General features: G+C 48.9%; 1 protein-coding gene across 10 annotated transcripts in view; it reads left to right on the top strand.

Moving 5' to 3' along the window:
* The window catches only part of DPP8 (dipeptidyl peptidase 8), a 29,632-nt gene that overhangs the window by 83 nt on the left and 9,489 nt on the right, over nt 1-20,060 (top strand). The window contains exons 1-20 of one of the 10 annotated variants that reach the window (XR_012788869.1): nt 87-349; nt 744-907; nt 1,140-1,308; nt 3,348-3,410; nt 3,716-3,780; nt 4,973-5,230; nt 6,641-6,753; nt 7,106-7,279; nt 8,534-8,702; nt 9,103-9,213; nt 9,840-9,968; nt 10,599-10,660; nt 12,135-12,235; nt 12,581-12,758; nt 13,796-13,955; nt 15,294-15,373; nt 17,758-17,910; nt 18,217-18,352; nt 19,056-19,155; nt 19,800-19,936. Coding sequence is in view for 9 of the 10 variants with exons in the window: in XM_075575335.1 (XP_075431450.1) it covers nt 3,373-3,410; nt 3,716-3,780; nt 4,973-5,230; nt 6,641-6,753; nt 7,106-7,279; nt 8,534-8,702; nt 9,103-9,213; nt 9,840-9,968; nt 10,599-10,660; nt 12,135-12,235; nt 12,581-12,758; nt 13,796-13,955; nt 15,294-15,373; nt 17,758-17,910; nt 18,217-18,352; nt 19,010-19,155; nt 19,800-19,946 (2,220 nt within the window). In the remaining variant the exon portion in view is untranslated. The other 9 variants (XM_075575334.1, XM_075575338.1, XM_075575332.1 and 6 more) reach the window with 9 other exon arrangements.

Raw genomic sequence — 20,060 nt, 5'->3', positions numbered from 1 at the left:
GTGTGTGTGTGTGTGTGTGTGTGTGTGTGTGTGTGTGTGTGTGTGTGTGTGTGTGTGTGTGTGTGTGTGTGTGTGTGTGTGTGTGTGTGTGTGTGTGTGTGTGTGTGATAGAAAGGTGTCAAGATGAGCCTGAGATATTCAATTTTAAGTGAAAAAATGAATCTAAGCTAAATCATGTGAATGAGACCGCGCTGACATGTGAATGAGACCGCGCTGACATGTGAATGAGACCGCGCTGACATGTGAATGAGACCGCGCTGACATGCTGGGGTTGATGCTGGGGGTGAGTGAGGCAGCCTGGCAGTGACTGGTGCCTTGTAGTGGAGTGGCCAGGGAGTCTTCTATAGCAGTAAGGAGCTATTCATATGAATACTTATGATATGATCATACTGTATGTATAGTGGCTAGATTGTAAGCTCTTTGCAGCAGGGATGCCTCTCGCCTGATGTTGGCAGTTGCATTTTACCTCTGTATAAAGCTGCTCTGTGATTCCTTTTCGGGCTGTAACAAAGGAGGGGGAGGGTGGTGATACCTTTTATTGGACCAACAAGTAGTTGATATATCACTACAACTATTGTATGTCTTTTGGCTGGTGTGTTATATCAATTAGATTGCAAGCTCTACAGGGCAGAGACTCCGTGTGACAACTGCATGCTGAGCTGTGGGTGTGTTATCTTAATACAGAGAACTGTGATATCAGTGATATAAAAAGTAATCTATCCTAATTCATATGAATATTGCAGGCTGCCCTCCTTGACTGTTCATGGTCCCAAGGCTCAACAAAGTATCCGGCCGCTCCTCCGTCTCTTACCGTGCACCCCAAAACTGGAACAGCCTACCGGAGACTCTTACATCCACCACCAGTCTAAGTTCTTTCAAATCTAAGGCTGTCTCACATTTTAATGTGGTCTGTAACTCTTTCATACGCCCATAATACAAATTATCTTTAACTGTGCACGCAATGTCTTGTATATAATGTATACCCTGCTCATTATGTAACTGTATTTGTAAACATGTATTATTTGTCTTAACTCTGTGCCCAGGACATACTTGAAAACGAGAAGTAACTCTCAATGTATCACTTCCTGGTAAAATATTTTATAAACAAATAAATTGTACTTCCCTCCTCCTTCCGGTAGGGGTCGCTGCCCTCTCTGCTCCCATATCTCATACCCAGCCCCCCCTTCTCCTCCCGGAACCGGAAGTGTGAGCAGCACAGAGACTGCAGAGCCAAGTCATATCAGGGAAGTGCCTGTAGGAGCCTGCTCCCCCCACCCCCTCCCCTGTCTGCCTGCTCCCCCAAACTAGGTGAGGAGGGGGGCTACAGGGGGCGAAAAGGGACACGGGGTGAAAAGAGGCGGGGGAGAAAAGGGACAGAGGGGGGAGAAAAGGGACACAGAGGGGGGAGAAAAGGGACACAGAGGGGGGAGAAAAGGGACACAGAGGGGGGAGAAAAGGGACACAGAGGGGAGAGAGATGTTATGGAGGAAGCTGTAAGAAAGGGGGTAATGAAATGAAGGGGGCACTGCATGGGGTGACATGTCACTGTACAGGAATCCTGTGATATATATATATATATATATATATATATATATATATATATGTACATATACTACATATATACACACAACCTACCGGTCTGACTGATTTCCTGTGAGTCTCACTGATTTGGGGATCCGTCTCATTCATTGTTAGTGTCTTATAGAGTTCAGTGGAGTCTCATTAATCAAAGTCGGGACCTTTTCCATTAAAATGTAATTTTATTTTTGGTCGAGAACCCCACAATCTTACAGGTTCCCATCCCTGGAGAGGACACCTCTGCCCTCTATCCCTCTGTGAGGGGCAACAAAATGCACACCATAGTACTGGTACAAATACCCCATAAAAAAGATTAGTGCAGGGAACCTTATTAGACTGTTTATTATGACAGGTGCAAACCTCACCGTGTATTTAATATACAGTTAATAGTGTAGTGCTCAAATAAGAATGAAAGCCCAGATTTAAAACTATCTACAAGAGGTAACAATGTAAAAGTGCATTAGTTTGTGTCTATATACTTGTGTCTGAGTGAGCATTTGCATTTCTGTGTTATCCTTGTTTAGACTTTATATATTTGTGTGCATACGCCTCTTTGTGTGTATATTAGTGTTGGTGAATGTGTGTAGTGGTGTTAAAGGTCAGCAGGGGTTAATATTCGTCCCTTTACTGCCACCTAAAAAGTAAAGATTTGCGCTTATGGCAGTCCCCTGTTATACACCAGGTCTGTGTTTTCATTGTAAAACTCTAGTGGTTTTAAAGATGCTGCGGAAGTGCATATATATTGTAGACGGCAATACTTTTTATTGTTGGAGATAGTTTAGAGTTCGTGATGGGGCCGGTATGGTTTTGGAAAGATCTGTACACTAGAATGTCACGTATTACAGTGTACAGTTACTGTAGATCTCTATGCAAACTCTGGGGTTATTTCCAACAGCATGTCAGCATGTCCCCAAGATCCCCCTGTATTAGGGTGATTTTTAGGGGCAGCCTTTGCTGCTCCCAGAATTATTTCCTCCGGCCCAATGGATACTACCTAAGGAGTTTCCAACCTGTTTTCTGGATGGTTCAGCAAGGAATCATTAAGCCTCCAGGGATACTGTCTTGGGCAAATGAATGGAGGCCTAAAAATTATATGTATGGGGATGAGATCAGACCATGTAATAGAGCCTATAGAAGCTTTGGAAACCCCTTCCAAGATTGCAGGAGTTACTAGGATATGGTCTATCCTCGAGCGTTATTTGGTAGCGAATAAAAAGTGTAGACTCTTGCTCTCTGTACATCCACCAGAGAGAAATCCTTAATTACATTGATTGTCCATAGCAGAATGGGATTGACGTGGTGGGTTTGATTTTTCTAGGTCGGGGCAGTGGACCATGTTGAAGTTGCCTCCAATAATTGCATTTCACGAATGGCAATTTGTGATGGGTTCTATGCTGAGTGGAAAACCATAGGGCAAGGGTTCTTAACACCAGTCCTCAAGCCCCCCCCTTCCGCCCCCCCCCCCCAACATGTCAGGACTTCAGCACAAGTGGCTCAATTAGAGGCTCGGTCTTCGACTGGAGTTGAGAACCCCTGCTATAAGGAATGTACCACTGAAAGTATTTGGCGGATCTTGGATGTCAAAATGGGTTTCTTGGAGGAAGAAGATATCGCCTTCGTTTTTTAAGCTCCTCCTGAGCCAGTCTGCGTGTCTTGTTAGAACGCATTTGGTTAAATGTCAAGGGATTGAATTCTATCGGTTGCGGACTAGTCATGTGGGATAATTGGTAAAAGCTCCTTTATCTCAAGTTGTATTTATTCTCTCACAGATGGGTCGGGGATCTGTGATTGAACATGATGTTCCCTGATCCAAGGTCTTGGGTACCAGACAGGTGGGTACGCTCGAAATTAGCTGGTAATGAGGGGGGAATTAAAAGGGGGCGAGGGATTCTTTTGTGGAGGGGTGGGCGGGCAGGGAAAGGGTGATATCCATATCTTCAAGGCTATCCTTCAGCTCCCGGACTTCCCCATCAAGTTTTTGGACCTCATCTGGAGGTCCTCCTCCATGTCCTTTCAACTAAAGGAGACCATTTCAGCCTTTATTCCCGTGACTGCTGACTGCGGCGAGGTCTGAATATTTTTTAAACATATCTTCCAGTTCCCTCTTAGTAATACCTGTATCTTCCTCCCTCTCCAGGTCGGAGTCCGATACCACGTGGGAAGACCGGTCGGAGGAGCCACAGTCACCCGGATCTCCCCTTGGTAAGGAGCCGCTGCTGGAGAAGCGCGAGAGCTCGTGCGCGGATCCTTTCTACGGACGCACTACGGGAAGTTATTCCCACGGAAACCGGCTGCATTTAAATGATTTCGCTAAAGCTGGGGGGGGGGGGGAGAAGGGTGAGGGAAACGACTTCAGAGGGCGTCCATGCACCACAACGCCCCGTGCCCGCCCCCCCCCAGGAAGTCCCTTTATACTAATGTAGGCTCGGTAACACGCAGCATTAAAGCTCTGCCCAAATAATAAATGTATATACATATTCAACCATATGAACTAAGTAGAACTCGCCGTTATTTCAGTTGCGATATTGCAAAGTAAATGAGTACTTAAATATTAGGTGAGACCTTTTTTTTTTTATTTGGACCAACAATTGATACTACAAGCAGCGGCATATTTACAAATCTGCCGCCCTTAGGCTCTTGCCTGTGCCCGCTGCCTGTGCCCGCTGCCCTGCTTCTCCTTCAGAATCCAGCGTCAGTGGGTTGCTGCTTGCATGTGTGACCTATGTGAAAGTTACCACCTAAATGAAGCCGCACTAGGCGCTCTGCGCTTTTCCCTTTTCACACTTCATAGTTAAATCCTCTAGGTCAGGGGCGGCCAACTCCAGTCCTCAAGGGCCACCAACAGGTCAGGTTTTCAGGATATCCCTGCTTCAGCACAGGTTGCTCACAGTCCTAGCTTCAGCACAGGTGGCTCAATCAGTGGCACAGTCGTTGACTGAGCCACTGATTGAGCCACCTATGCTGAAGCAGGGAAACCCTGAAAACCTGACCTGTTGGTGGCCCTTGCGTACCGGAGTTGGCCGCCCTTGACCTAGGTATTCTCTGCTTTGGTGGAATGATGATGCACAGTGCTGTTCCCCGTATTATACAGCAAGCGCTTCCTTGAGTTGAAGATGAGCACACAGTGCAGCATGTGCGGTGTGTCCCTTGGTGTTGGGTATGGTGCGGTCTGGTGTTGGAGTTTGGGGCCAATATGTGTGTAGCTGCTGAACACATCCTGAGATATGAAACCCTGTAAAATGTGTCATTGTGGAGTCAGTGTGTGTGTGTGTGTGTGTGTGTGTGTGTGTGTGTGTGTGTGTGTGTGTGTGTGTGTGTGTGTGTGTGTGTGATGACGCTGCACCTTTTATAAGCAATAAGGCACTTGACAGCTGACTCCTGTCTCACGTCCCAGAAGGATGCAACATGGCAGCAGCTATGGAGACTGAGCAGCTAGGGGCGGAGATCTTTGAGTCTGCGGCCAGCCATGGAAGCACCGAGCCCAAGCCGGAGGCGTTCTGCGTGGAGCGCCATTCGTGGAGCCAGATGCGCAAACTGCTTGCAGACACCAGGAAGTACCACGGGCATATGATGGCCAAGGCGCCTCACAGCTTCACGTTCGTCAAGAGAAATGACACGGAAAGTCCACACTCTGACCGCATGTACTACCTAGGTATGTGTGAGCTCTGACACTGACCGCATGTACTACCTAGGTATGTGAGAGCTCTGATACTGACCGCATGTTCTACCTGGGTATGTGAGAGCTCTGATACTGACCGCATGTACTACCTGGGTATGTGTGAGCTCTGATACTGACCGCATGTACTACCTGGGTATGTGAGAGCTCTGATACTGACTGCATGTACTACCTGGGTATGTGTGAGCTCTGATACTGACCGCATGTACTACCTGGGTATGTGTGAGCTCTGACACTGACCGCATGTACTACCTAGGTATGTGAGAGCTCTGATACTGACCGCATGTACTACCTGGGTATGTGAGAGCTCTGATACTGACCGCATGTACTACCTGGGTATGTATGAGCTCTGATACTGACCGCATGTACTACCTGGGTATGTGAGCTCTGATACTGACCGCATGTACTACCTGGGTATGTGAGAGCTCTGATACTGACCGCATGTACTACCTGGGTATGTATGAGCTCTGATACTGACCGCATGTACTACCTGGATATGTGAGCTCTGATACTGACCGCATGTACTACCTGGGTATGTGAGAGCTCTGATACTGACCGCATGTACTACCTGTGTATGTGAGAGCTCTGATACTGACCGCATGTACTACCTGGGTATGTGTGAGCTCTGATACTGACCGCATGTACTTCCTGGGTATGTGAGAGCTCTGATACTGACCGCATGTACTACCTGTGTATGTGAGAGCTCTGATACTGACCGCATGTACTACCTGGGTATGTGTGAGCTCTGATACTGACCGCATGTACTACCTGTGTATGTGAGAGCTCTGATACTGACCGCATGTACTACCTGGGTATGTGTGAGCTCTGATACTGACCGCATGTACTTCCTGGGTATGTCTGAGATCTGATACTGACCGCATGTACTACCTGGGTATGTGAGCTCTGATACTGACCGCATGTACTTCCTGGGTATGTGTGAGCTCTGATACTGACTGTATATACGGTCTGGCTGTGTGTGAGCTCTGATACTGGCAGTATATACAGTGTGGCTGTGTGTGAGGTTTCATACTGACTGTATATACAGCCTGGCTGCGTGTGAGCTCTGATACTGACTGTATATATACTGTGGCTTTGTGTGAAGTCTGATACTGACTGTATATACAGCCTGTGTGTGAGGTCTGACACTGACTGTATATACAGCCTGGCTGTGTGTGAGGTCTGATACTGACTATATATACAGGCTGGCAGTGTGTGAGGTCTGACACTGACTGTATGTACAGTGTCGCTGCGTGTGAGGTCTGACACTGACTGTATATACAGCCTGGCTGTGTGTGAGGTCTGATACTGACTGTATATACAGCCTGGCAGTGTGAGAGCTCTGATACATACACTGCATTATTTACCACCTGCCGGTTCTCCACGCAGCAATGTCAGGAGAGAACCGGGAGAATACCCTTTTCTACTCGGAAATTCCCAAGAACAGTAACAGGGGGGCTGTGCTTATGCTGTCCTGGAAACCGCTGCTAGACACCTTCCAGGTATGAGACTTAGTGGACGGGATGGCTTCGTGCATATCTGTGCATAGGGATACTCTGCACCATCATACAGTTCAGCATGGTTATGTTCAGGAGACGAAGTATGTTTATACCGTCAGTCTTATTATACAATGGGGCATGCATATTTTCAGGGAGCTGAAGATACCCCTTAATATTATACAAGATTCTTTTGCAGAATATAAATGCATTTTAGAAATAAATGGTAATTTTTAATTTGTTGGAAGTCTGTACAGATACTCGGCATCATCATACAGTGCAGCGTTCAGTGATTCGGTGCAGCGTGCTCATTTGTAAAGTACCTGAAGCGTGCGTAAATACCGCCCTGTGTTCCCAGGCCAGCCCAGATTACGGCATGTACTCCCGCGAGGAGGAGCTGCTTCGCGAGAGGAAACGCATCGGCACGGTGGGCATTGCTGCCTTTGACTACCACGCCGAGAGTGGGACCTTCCTCTTCCAGGCCGGCAGCGCCATCTACTGCGTGAGGGACGGTGGCACCCGCGGATTCACGGTGAGTCCAAACACGGCGGAACTAATTACACCGGGTCAGTAAGGCAGCAATATTCGGCCTGCTGGGAAGTATACTTGTTATTGCAGCGACTGTTGGAGTTACGATACATTTCTTTGTTTAACTAATCATTAGAATTCAGTATACACAAAACGCAGTCCGCACAATATAATCTGTACATGGCGCCATGCAGAAGACGGCGAGATTTATAACACTGCTTGCTGTCCACGTTCTTTCTTTTCTACAATCCAACTCGCATTTTTTTTGTTTGTTTTTTAACCCTCATTGCAGAGTGCTTCGGAAATACTCTTAGTTCGTGTTTTCTATTTAGTCGAAATATTGACATGCGGTATACAGCTACCGTCAAAGCCCGTTTAATATCTCTGCGCCGGCTGCATTCTTTACTCCATGAACGGGAAACGCTAAAGCTTTAGCGCATTGTGCGTTTTGTGACATTGGGCTTTTAACTTGGGCAGGTAAACCTATGTTATAAAACAAGACAGAAACCCAATGCTACATCCAATGTGACAAAAATACGTAGTATAATACTTAAATATTTGTGAGGTATATGTTATAATCTGAAATGGGCAGAAGTCACACGTCAAATTCTAGTTCATGGCCTAATTAAAGCTGCAGACCAATTAATATCCTACGTGTGTTTATTTTTAATAAATCAGTTCTGCACTATAAGAAAATACTTGTAGCAATTAAAAAAAAAAAAAAAAACCATCTCTGACATTTTGAATGTATTATAATGTAACAAGCATTTTTTGTTTCTGTAGCAACCATTTACAAAGTCACATCCCCTTCCTCTTCTGAAACAGGGTTTGGCACACCCCTTTTTGAGCCTTGCCCTCTCTCTAGCAGTGCACCAATTGTATCTAGTGACTGCCTGGTCACACGATCTTCCCCACAGAACTTTGCCTTTTTGATCCTCTTCTGCTGCACTGACAGCCATTTAGAGAACCCCCCGAGCTGAATCTTCGCCGATCGATCCGCAACTTTGCTAATTACTTATCATTGTGTGGATTGTATTGATGCACATATTAAAGGGGGAAAATAAAATAATCAGGTGAGCGCTGCACATTTCAGAGCCCGGTCTTATAATTCTTGATGAACGCGTTTTCTCTCTCTGCCTACTGGTATTTTTTCTTCAGCCATGGGCAGTTCTTTTTTTTTTTGCCCTGTCCATTGTCTGACCTCTGTGTGTCCGGCCGGCTCTGCGCTGTCCTCATCCCTCCTGTCCCGTCCATGTAGCGGCAACCCCTGCAGCCTCAGCTCCTGGAGAGCAGCTGTCCCAATATCCGCATGGACCCCACCATCTGCCCTGGGGACTCCAACTGGATCGCCTTCGTTCACAGCAACGACCTGTGGGTGTCCAACGTGGAGACCGGGGAGGAGCGCCGGGTGACGTTCGTGCACAAAGGTGAGACGCCGGGAAGTTTGTGGCTGGGTGGACTTTGTCTGCAGAATGGGGCGGAAATATTCAGTATTGTAATCTTGGGCATATATAAGTATTTCACTCCTTTATCGTCCTTTCTTCCCTCTGTTGTGCAAGGCGCGCTGGGAATGTGCACTCAGGATTCCACCCCAGATGTGGCTGCATGTGGGCTTTTGAAGCGTTGGTCATTCTCTATGGAATAGATAGACGATCTAGAAATACAATTAGCCTGTAACCTGGATGTGTGATATCCATCATGAGACGCCTCGAGCAGCAGGAGGCTAATCTGAATGGCTATTCCTACTGACCGCTGCCACCCGGTCCTATAATGATACTGCGCAGGGATGGGGACAGTAATGGCGCGGTCGCTGTGTTTGTGTTGCAGACATGGCCGGAGTGGAGGAGAACGCACGTTCTGCCGGCATTGCTACATTTGTGCTGCAGGAGGAGTTTGACCGATACACCGGCTACTGGTGGTGCCCCCGTAATGAGCCAAGTAAGAATTGCGCAGGCGACTCGGTGGGAGGAGCTTCTTGTCATTATACCCCCTTCGGTGCAAAGCGTCGATCCTGTAGTGGCGGTTACTTAATTACACCTCAAGGGGTGCGTCCCTCCTAGGACCTCCGTGTACTAATAACAAGGGCACGTTTAAGGGGTCTGTCCCTCATAGGACCTCCGTGTACTAATAATAGGGGCACGTTTAAGGGGTCCGTCCCTCCTAGGAGCAAAAGGTACTAATTGCAGAGGGATGGCCTTACTGCAAAGACAATGTAAGGACACAGTATTAGTATTCCTATGAATCCCTTATAGTTATTAATATCAAGTTTGATCTGATCGTGAATGTACCTGTTAACCTCTTCACTGCCGGAGGGGTCTGATGCTCCTGTATTGCCCGACTCCCGCTTGCGGGACGCAGTGGGGGCATTTAATGCCACAATTGCCTCGGATTTCCTTCCCTCTGACCCATGCTAATCTTGTGGGCCGCACTTGCTAAGTGGCGCGTGGATGGGCCGTAAGGTGTTTGCTTAACACTGCTTAGTAAATCTAGCCCGGTGTGTCATAGCAGCTGAGAGCGCCGCAGAAACGTCCTGTGTCCGCACGGTTTTGCTTCATCTCCCGCAGCTGCGTCTGGCGGTCAGATACTGCGCATCCTCTACGAAGAGAATGACGAGTCGGAGGTGGAGATCATCCACGTGACGTCCCCTATGCTGGAGACCCGCAGGACAGACTCCTTCCGCTACCCCAAAGCAGGTGAATCCTCTCCTTAGAGCCTCAGACCTCGTCGAAATCCCTGCGTCATTCAGCAAAGCGCAATGTCCGTTACCCCTATTACATTAGAAGCTTTAGTGACAGTTGGCACAATCACCCTATTTGCTGCCAGTTGGCATCAGATAAAGTAATGGTAGACTCCTCTCTCCTCTCTCCTCTCTCCTCTCTCCTTCTCTCTCTCCTCTCTCCTTCTCTCTCTCCTCTCTCCTTCTCTCTCCCCTCTCTCCTTCTCTCTCTCCTCTCTCCTTCTCTCTCTCCTCTCTCCTTCTCTCTCTCCTTCTCTCTCTCCTTCTCTTTCTCATTTCTCTCTCTCTCCTTCTCTTTCTCATTTCTCTCTCTCTCCTTCTCTTTCTCATTTCTCTCTCTCTCTCTCTCTCTCTCTCTCTCTCTCTCTTTCTCTCTCTCTTTCTATTTCTCTCTCTCTTTCTCATTTCTCTCTCTTTCTCATTTCTCTCTCTCTCTTTCTCATTTCTCTCTCTCTCTTTCTCATTTCTCTCTCTTTCTCATTTCTCTCTCTCTCTCTTTCTCATTTCTCTCTCTCTCTTTCTCATTTCTCTCTCTCTTTCTCATTTCTCTCTCTCTCTTTCTCATTTCTCTCTAATATCGATTCAGGAACTGCAAACCCCAAAGTGACTTTCAAGCTATCCGAAATCCGCGTGGATGCCGAGGGGCGGGTGAGTGCGCCTGTTCTTGTTCCGGATTTGCCTATCTAATTCCCATGTACGGATACTGTAAGGCAGGGGTGCGCAGACTGGGAGGCAGGGGTACGGATACTGTAAGGCAGGGGTGCGCAGACTGGGAGGCAGGGGTACGGATACTGTAAGGCAGGGGTGCGCAGACTGGGAGGCAGGGGTACGGATACTGTAAGGCAGGGGTGCGCAGACTGGGAGGCAGGGGCACGGATACTGTAAGGCAGGGGTGCGCAGACTGGGAGGCAGGGTACGGATACTGTAAGGCGCAGGGGTACGGATACTGTAAGGCAGGGGTACGGATACTGTAAGGCAGGGGTGCGCAGACTGGAAGGCAGGGGTACGGATACTGTAAGGCAGGGGTGTGCAGACTGGGAGGCAGGGGTGCGCAGACTGGGAGGCAGGGGTACGGATACTGTAAGGCAGGGGTGCGCAGACTGGGAGGCACGAGATTTTCTGGGGGACCGCGCAAGGCCTCTGTAACTTTCGCCTACCTTGTCTTTGGCGACGCGTTACAATGGTAACCCGGCGTCAGATGACTCAGCGGGTCAAGTTGCCATGGACACGTGACGTCACATGACCCCACTGCGTCATTTGACACCGTGCCAAGCAGGCAGGAGTAAACTTTGCGCACCCCTGCTGTAAGGGACACCCACAGGGGCTACGACAGGAGACTTGCGTTTGGAAAAGTAAATGCAGGATTTTATTTTGCCAAAGTTCAGCAGCAAGCAAAAGTGCAGCAAAAGTGCAGCAAAAGTTCAGCAGAATAACATGTAGCGCTTCTTAGTCAAACTTCAGCAATACCAAGTACAGCAAAGTATATCACAGCTAAGTACTTCAGAGCAAGTATATCAGAATACACAGACCTCAGTGTCTGTCTGCAAACCAGGAACAGCAGCACTAGACTGCAGACGGGCTGTTTTTAAAGGGATCAACCCAGATGGCTCCTTATTGCTCCTGCCTCCCCTAGGCCGGAGTTAAGTATTCGCTGCCCAAACAGTCCTAGGCTTTTGTTAACATTGTTGACCCTGCTACAGATACCTTATCCTCATTTCATCCCTGGCTCTCTGCACTAATCTGGACACCTGAGTATATCCCAAACCGTCCTCTTGTTGCTCCTGAGCGGGAGGATGTGAGAGTGCATTAGTGATATTGGTGTGTGGGTACCACGCTCGGGTTAGCTGCTGGCAGCATCCCCTGTAACCGGCATTCCCCTGTAACCGGCATTCCCCTGTAACCGGCATTCCCCTGTAACCGGCATTCCCCTGTAACCGGCATTCCCCTGTAACCGGCATTCCCCTGTAACCGGCACCCCCTGTAACCGGCATTCCCCTGTAACCGGCATTCCCCTGTAACCGGCATTCCCCTGTAACCGGCATTCCCCTGTAACCGGCATTCCCCTGTAACCGGCATTCCCCTGTAACCGGCACCCCCTCCCTGGGCTGACCCGTCTGTACAGGTTCTGGACGTGCTGGATAAGGAGCTCCGGCAGCCGTTTGAGGTGCTGTTTGGCGGCACGGAGTACATTGCCAGAGCTGGATGGACCCCCGATGGGAAATAGTGAGTATCTTTAAAACGGCTGCAGTGTTGTTAACACCTTCACTGCCAGGGCAGGACAGCAACGCTGGGGGATGAATATCAATGAGGTGCCTTCTGCCCTAGTGAGACAGTCGTCGGATTTATGCACACCACCTGCTTGTCAAATAGTTAAATAGCCAATTAGTCCAACAGATTTAAGATATTAAACATATCACTGTTATTAGATTAATTTGGGGCCGGCCTTGATCACCGGTAATAAAAGTCCCTGGTTTTTGAGTGCAGAAGTATCTCCCAAGAGGGAGGATAATTCTACGTTTCCCCCCTCACCCCCACCTGACCCCAACACGCGCTCTTCTCTCCGTGCAGCGCCTGGGCTATTCTGCTCGACCGCCCCCAGACACGGCTGCAGATTGTGCTGATTCCTCCCGCGCTGTTCATCGCGTCCTACAAGGACCCCCAGGAGCGCCAGAGGCTGCCTGACTCGGTGCCCGACTCTGTGACGCCGCTTGTTATCTACGAGGAGACCACAGATATATGGATAAATGTACCAATATGTAGAGATAACCGCTTTTACATTCATGTGGTAACACAATGACACAAGTCGTAACATGCAGTAGTAACATAGTAACACATCGTAACCTGCAGTAGTAACATAGTAACACATCGTAACCTGCAGTAGTAACATAGTAACACATCGTAACCTGCAGTAGTAACAGTAACACATCGTAACCTGCAGTAGTAACATAGTAACACATCGTAACCTGCAGTAGTAACATAGTAACACTTTGTAGCTTGCGGTAGTAACATAGTAACACACGTCGTAACCTGCAGTAGTAACATAGTAACACATCGTAACCTGCAGTAGTAACATAGTAACACACGTCGTAACCTGCAGTAGTAACATAGTAACACATCGTAACCTGCAGTAGTAACATAGTAACACATCGTAACCTGCAGTAGTAACATAGTAACACATCGTAACCTGCAGTAGTAACATAGTAAAACACATTGTAGCAGGCAATAGTAACATGCCATAGTGACACACATTGTAACATGCAGTAGTAACATAGTAATAATACACATCAGAACATGCAGTAGTAACATAGTAACACATCGTAACATGCAGTAGTAACATAGTAACACATCGTAACTTGCAGTAGTAACATAGTAAAACACATTGTAGCATGCAATAGTAACATAGTAACACATCGTAACCTGCAGTAGTAACATAGTAATAATACACATCAGAACATGCAGTAGTAACATAGTAACACATCGTAACATGCAGTAGTAACATAGTAACACATCGTAACTTGCAGTAGTAACATAGTAAAACACATTGTAGCATGCAATAGTAACATGCCATAGTGACACACATTGTAACATACAGTAGTAACATAGTAATAATACACATCAGAACATGCAGTAGTAACATAGTAATAATACACATCAGAACATGCAGTAGTAACATAGTAACAATACACCTTGTAACATGCAGTAGTAACATAGTAACAATACACCTTGTAACATGCAGTAGTAACAATACTGCTCTCGATGCCCACCTCTCTCTCCCGGCCACAGATTCACGACATCCTGCACTTTTTCCCCCAAACCCGGGACGATGAGATCCAGTTCCTCTTCGCCTCGGAGTGCAGAACAGGATTTCGGCACCTTTACCGGATCACCAGCGGGCTGAGAGCGGGCGGTGCTAGCCGGGGCAATGCTGACCTGCTGGGGCTTAGTAAGTCCAGATAATAGAGAGGAGCGCTGCACACCTCAAAAAAGAAAAATGATACAATTACCGGTGCGCCAATGTTAGAACGAAAGCAGCCGGCAGTCAGCCCCGGGTACATAGAAGAAGGAACAGAGGGCACAACGGATTGTGCAAATTCAAACTCATTTATTGAGCCAACACAACGTTTCGACCGCGAAGGTCTTTCTCAAGTGACAATGGCATTGTCTCTTGAGAAAGACCTTCGCGGTCGAAACGTTGTGTTGGCTCAATAAATGAGTTTGAATTTGCAAAATCCGTTGTGCCCTCTGTTCCTTCTTCTATGTACCCGGGGCTTAGTGAGTCCCATGTCCTTCCTGTGTCATCGATCCGCGGGGATTTACAAACCTTTATACTGATTCTCCTTGTCTGCTCAACGCTGCAGTCCATTTTCCTACAGCTGTTAACCCTTTTGCTTCCAGTACAATAACCTTTAACCCTGTTGGTGCCAAGTCGTGCCTGTAGGGTGCTATGGAGATTCTGGCCCAGGGTGTAGCGGTCACAAGTAGGGGTATCACGTGGCCCTGATGTTCCCCAGTTTCCGGGAGAGAAAGTCTTGCTCTTGTGTTGTCTGAGACTGCAACGAGCCCTGGACATGAGTGGAAATGGTGTGGGGTTAAGGGAAAATTCTAAGGGCCATATGAGGGCCTGCTCTTGGGACAATCCCGGTTAAAAGGACACACTAGAGCAGGGATTTTCAACCTTTTTTCTCTCTTAGTGCTTAGTTGCTGAGAAACCCCTACAACAGGACAGGGTCACAGAAAATACAGGGGAGAGAGACCGTCACAGACGACCGATAAAAGGGGCAGAGAGTCGCCGAAAACACACCCAACAGGACAGTCACAGGAAACACACACACACACCAGAACAAATACAGACAGGACAGAGACATACACGGCCTCACCTCTATACTGCCCATGCTGCTTCCTCCTCTGCTTGGCCACACCCTGCAGGCTCCTGACACCTCTTCCTGATTGGCTGCTGCTGGGTAATGCAGCCAATCAGAACAGAGAAAACTGCCCTGCTCTCTCTCTCTGCTCTGGGAGATGGGTGAATCCCCGCGGAGCCCCGGTTAGGAAACACTGCCCTAGAGGTTAAGCCATCCGTTGGCATGGCCGGGCATGGCTTTGGCTGTTATTATATTGTAGAGAAGAGTTTACAGGCCGTAGTTAAAGGGCTCTCACCTGGGGCCTTTAAACCTCTACACGTGAAGCAGTAAAGGGCTACTGGGAGTGAGGAGCCCCGTCTGTCCCAAGAACTTGTCACCTGCCCAGACACAAACACGTGACCCCTCTGTGTCCCTTTCAGGTGACTTCCGATGCCCCGTAAAGGAGGAAGTGGCCGTCACCAGCGGAGAATGGGAGGTTCTCGGCAGACACGGATCCATCGTAAGTTCAGTTCCGGGACGCTCTTGCCAGACTTGATGCCGTATTAACTAACCAGTCTTCTGCCGCGAGAACACGTACAGCCCGTTGACTTGAAGTCACCCGGGGTCTTAGGGCAGGAGACGGCTTAGTAAATATGGCCCTACGTGGTTTGATATTTTCTTCCGGCCGGGAGCTGCCGTCACGGTTGGCACCGCACAGAGGGAAGCGTTAACTGCCGCCTGGTAGGAGTTAAATCCCCGACCCAAGGGCTCAAAAACGAAATACAGTTCTTGTACAAATTCCCCTCCTCCGCCTGGTCACAACGCGCGGTGAGACCCACCAGTAGTTTCCTGGTTCGGAGAGACGGAAGAAATAAATATTTTGTGCGGATTTGTTAAATGGCCATTTCTGTCTTTTTTCCCCCCGGTGATAGTTTAGCTAGAAGCTCTTACTAAAACCCGCAGATATTGTACAGGATTGTGTGTGACGTGTAGTACAGGATAGTGTGTGACGTGTAGTACAGGATAGTGTGTGACGTGTAGTACAGGATAGTGTGTGACGTGTAGTACAGGATAGTGTGTGACGTGTAGTACAGGATAGTGTGTGACGTGTAGTACAGGATAGTGTGTGACGTGTAGTACAGGATAGTGTGTGACGTGTAGTACAGGATAGTGTGTGACGTGTAGTACAGGATTGTGTGTGACGTGTAGTACAGGATTGTGTGTGACGTGTAGTACAGGATAGTGTGTGACGTGTAGTACAGGATAGTGTGTGACGTGTAGTACAGGATAGTGTGTGACGTGTAGTACAGGATAGTGTGTGACGTGTAGTACAGGATAGTGTGTGACGTGTAGTACAGGATAGTGTGTGACGTGTAGTACAGGATAGTGTGTGACGTGTAGTACAGGATAGTGTGTGACGTGTAGTACAGGATTGTGTGTGACGTGTAGTACAGGATTGTGTGTGACGTGTAGTACAGGATAGTGTGTGACGTGTAGTACAGGATAGTGTGTGACGTGTAGTACAGGATAGTGTGTGACGTGTAGTACAGGATAGTGTGTGACGTGTAGTACAGGATAGTGTGTGACGTGTAGTACAGGATAGTGTGTGACGTGTAGTACAGGATAGTGTGTGACGTGTAGTACAGGATAGTGTGTGACGTGTAGTACAGGATAGTGTGTGACGTGTAGTACAGGATAGTGTGTGACGTGTAGTACAGGATAGTGTGTGACGTGTAGTACAGGATAGTGTGTGACGTGTAGTACAGGATAGTGTGTGACGTATAGTACAGGATAGTGTGTGACGTGTAGTACAGGATAGTGTGTGACGTGTAGTACAGGATAGTGTGTGACGTGTAGTACAGGATAGTGTGTGACGTGTAGTACAGGATAGTGTGTGACGTATAGTACAGGATAGTGTGTGACGTGTAGTACAGGATAGTGTGTGACGTGTAGTACAGGATAGTGTGTGACGTGTAGTACAGGATAGTGTGTGACGTGTAGTACAGGATAGTGTGTGACGTATAGTACAGGATAGTGTGTGACGTGTAGTACAGGATAGTGTGTGACGTATAGTACAGGATAGTGTGTGACGTGTAGTACAGGATAGTGTGTGACGTGTAGTACAGGATAGTGTGTGACGTGTAGTACAGGATAGTGTGTGACGTGTAGTACAGGATAGTGTGTGACGTGTAGTACAGGATAGTGTGTGACGTGTAGTACAGGATAGTGTGTGACGTGTAGTACAGGATAGTGTGTGACGTGTAGTACAGGATAGTGTGTGACGTGTAGTACAGGATAGTGTGTGACGTGTAGTACAGGATAGTGTGTGACGTGTAGTACAGGATAGTGTGTGACGTGTAGTACAGGATAGTGTGTGACGTGTAGCACAGGATAGTGTGTGACGTGTAGCACAGGATAGTGTGTGACGTGTAGTACAGGATAGTGTGTGACGTATAGTACAGGATAGTGTGTGACGTATAGTACAGGATAGTGTGTGACGTATACGGTCACCGGTTAGGGTTTTCATTGGAAAGACACATCTTACATGATTTAAAGAGAACGTAACTCCTATAATGCCAGCGCATACACCGCGATCTGAGCCTGGCACAGTGTGTACAGCAGGAGCAGGCAACTCCAGTCCTCAAGGGCCACCAAGAAGACAGGTTTTCAGAATATCCCTGCTTCAGCACAGGTGGCTCAATCAGTGGCTCAGTCTTCGACCTGCTGGTGGCACCCCTGCTGCACAGTGTCGTACGTCTGTGCCTTAGTAACCACTGCAGCCTTCAGCCAATGAGAGGTTAACACCGTCCATTCTGCTATCCTCTCAAATCCCAGAAGGGGTTAATGCCGCCCAGTGACCTTTTCCTGTTCCCTCCCCCCCCCCCCCCCCCCCCGCCCTTCCAGATCCGCGTGGACGAAGTGAACAAGCGGGTGTATTTCGAGGGTACGAAGGACACCCCTCTAGAGCATCACCTGTACGTAGCAAACTACGAGACCCCCGGTGAGGTGAAGAGACTGACAGACCTGGGGTACTCGCACGCCTGCTGTGTCAGCCAGGTAAGGGGAGGGGCGAGGGCTTACCGCACAAGGAAATAATACCATTGCCTTATAACACACTGGCAGTGTATATAGCGCTGTGCATGGGAATTCTGAGGCCCTGCCCTGAAGAGCTGACCATCTAATGCTGGTGCCCGATGCACAGTGAGATTAAGTGACGCTGGGATTTGAACATTACCACTGAGTTACTCCTGCAGCTGGTGCTGTGTATCAAGGGTGTAAAATGTGTTAGCTCTGCTGCCGAGCGCACGCTGCAATAAGAGGGTCTCTCCTGTGTTTCCTCTCCCCCCCCCCCCCCCCTCCCAGCACTGCGACATGTTTATCAGCAGATACAGCAGCCAGGCCCTCCCCCACTCTGTGCATCTCTTCCGCCTGTCGGGCTCCGGACCGGACCCAGCGCAGAGGGACAAGGAGTTCTGGGCGACACTGCTGGAGTCGCCAGGTGAGAAACGGGGGCGAGACAAAGCCTGGGGGGGGGGGTGGGGGAAGAGAGAGAGAGAGAGCTCTGTGTGTGAGAAAATATATATATATATATCCTGGTAAAATATTTTATAAATAAATAATATATCACCTGTTACCTCAATTGCTTGAACTGAGGCGCACACTGAGACACTGAATCCCAAACAGCACACTGAGGTGCACACAGCACCCTGAGGGATACACAGCACACTGACACTGAATCACAAACAGCACACTGAGGCACTGAATCCCAAACAGCACACTGAGGTGCACACAGCACCCTGAGGGATACACATCACACACAGCACACTGACACTGAATCCCAAACAGCACACTGAGGTGCACACAGCAGCCTGAGGGATACACATCACACACAGCACACTGACACTGAATCCCAAACAGCACACTGAGGTGCACACAGCACCCTGAGGGATACACATCACACACAGCACACTGACACTGAATCACAAACAGCACACTGAGGCACTGAATTGTGTGTGTGTGTGTGTGTGTGTGTGTGTTTGTGATAGGTCGGAAGCCCCTCTAAAAAGTCTTTGCAGGGTGGTACGCACCATTCTTGTAACCTTGCACATTGAAGCATCTCCCACCTGCTGCATCTTCTGCCCCCTCCCCACCGTAGGGACCCTGCCGGGGTACATCCACCCAGAAATCTTCTCCTTCCCCAGCCGGACCGGCTTCACTTTGTACGGGATGATGTATCGACCGCACCAGCTGCAGCCTGGGAAGAAATACCCAACCGTGCTCTTCATCTACGGGGGGCCGCAGGTGAGACCCCCAAATACACCAGCTGTTTTGTCGAAATATTGACCGTTCTGTTCCCAGGTCATCAATGGCTAAAATAAATGTAAAAAGTACAGTACAGAATTTGGCAAAAGCAGCAGCCAAAAAAACCCCCCTGTTGCCATGGTGAAAAGGAAGGAGACGGATGTTTTGTGATGGAGAGCAGCTTGCTGCCTTAATCACTACCTGCTAATTATTGTCTAATTGCTGCTGCATTATCTCCCTGTGCTGCCGCCCTGTAAACCTTCCACGGACAGCGTGAAGTCTGTGCCTTGAAGACGATACAGAGTTAGATGGGGACTGGGCAGAGTGTATTCAAGGATCAGTGGTGGATTTCCCATAAGGCCCTGGGCTGGGGCGGCAAAAATGTCCGCCCCCCGCACACAGAGGTCCGCGCTATCGTGCCTGATGAGAAGTTCATTACCTGCTGCCGCCTCCGCCTTCTTTCCGCAGTCGAGTGACGCCGCGACGTCTCGTTGCCATGGCAACGAGATGTTGCGTTGGCGACGAAGGCGGAGAGCGGCAGCACGGAGGAGCGCGGCGCCGGGTAAGTGCCCCGGGGCGGCGCATCTGGAAATCCACCGCTGGGGAGGAGGTACACAGAGAGGTGAAGATCTCCCTTCCCACAGGTGCAGCTGGTTAACAACCGGTTCAAGGGGGTGAAGTATTTCCGGCTGAACACGCTAGCGTCGCTGGGCTACGTGGTGGTCGTCATCGACAACCGGGGCTCCTGTCACCGCGGGCTAACGTTCGAAGGAGCCTTTAAATACAAGATGGTAAGGGTCAGCCGGGAGGAGGGGGGTGCCCGGGGGGGGTACCCGGGGGTGGGTGGGGGTGGAGGGGAGAGGATTGGGTGCCCGTGAGTGAGGGGAGAGGGTACCCGGGGGTGA

This window comes from Ascaphus truei, chromosome 18 (genome assembly GCF_040206685.1).
Source record: "Ascaphus truei isolate aAscTru1 chromosome 18, aAscTru1.hap1, whole genome shotgun sequence".
NCBI lineage: Eukaryota > Metazoa > Chordata > Amphibia > Anura > Ascaphidae > Ascaphus > Ascaphus truei.
The sequence above is the reverse complement of the archived record's forward strand: the minus strand, read 5'-3'. Positions and strand labels throughout refer to the sequence as shown.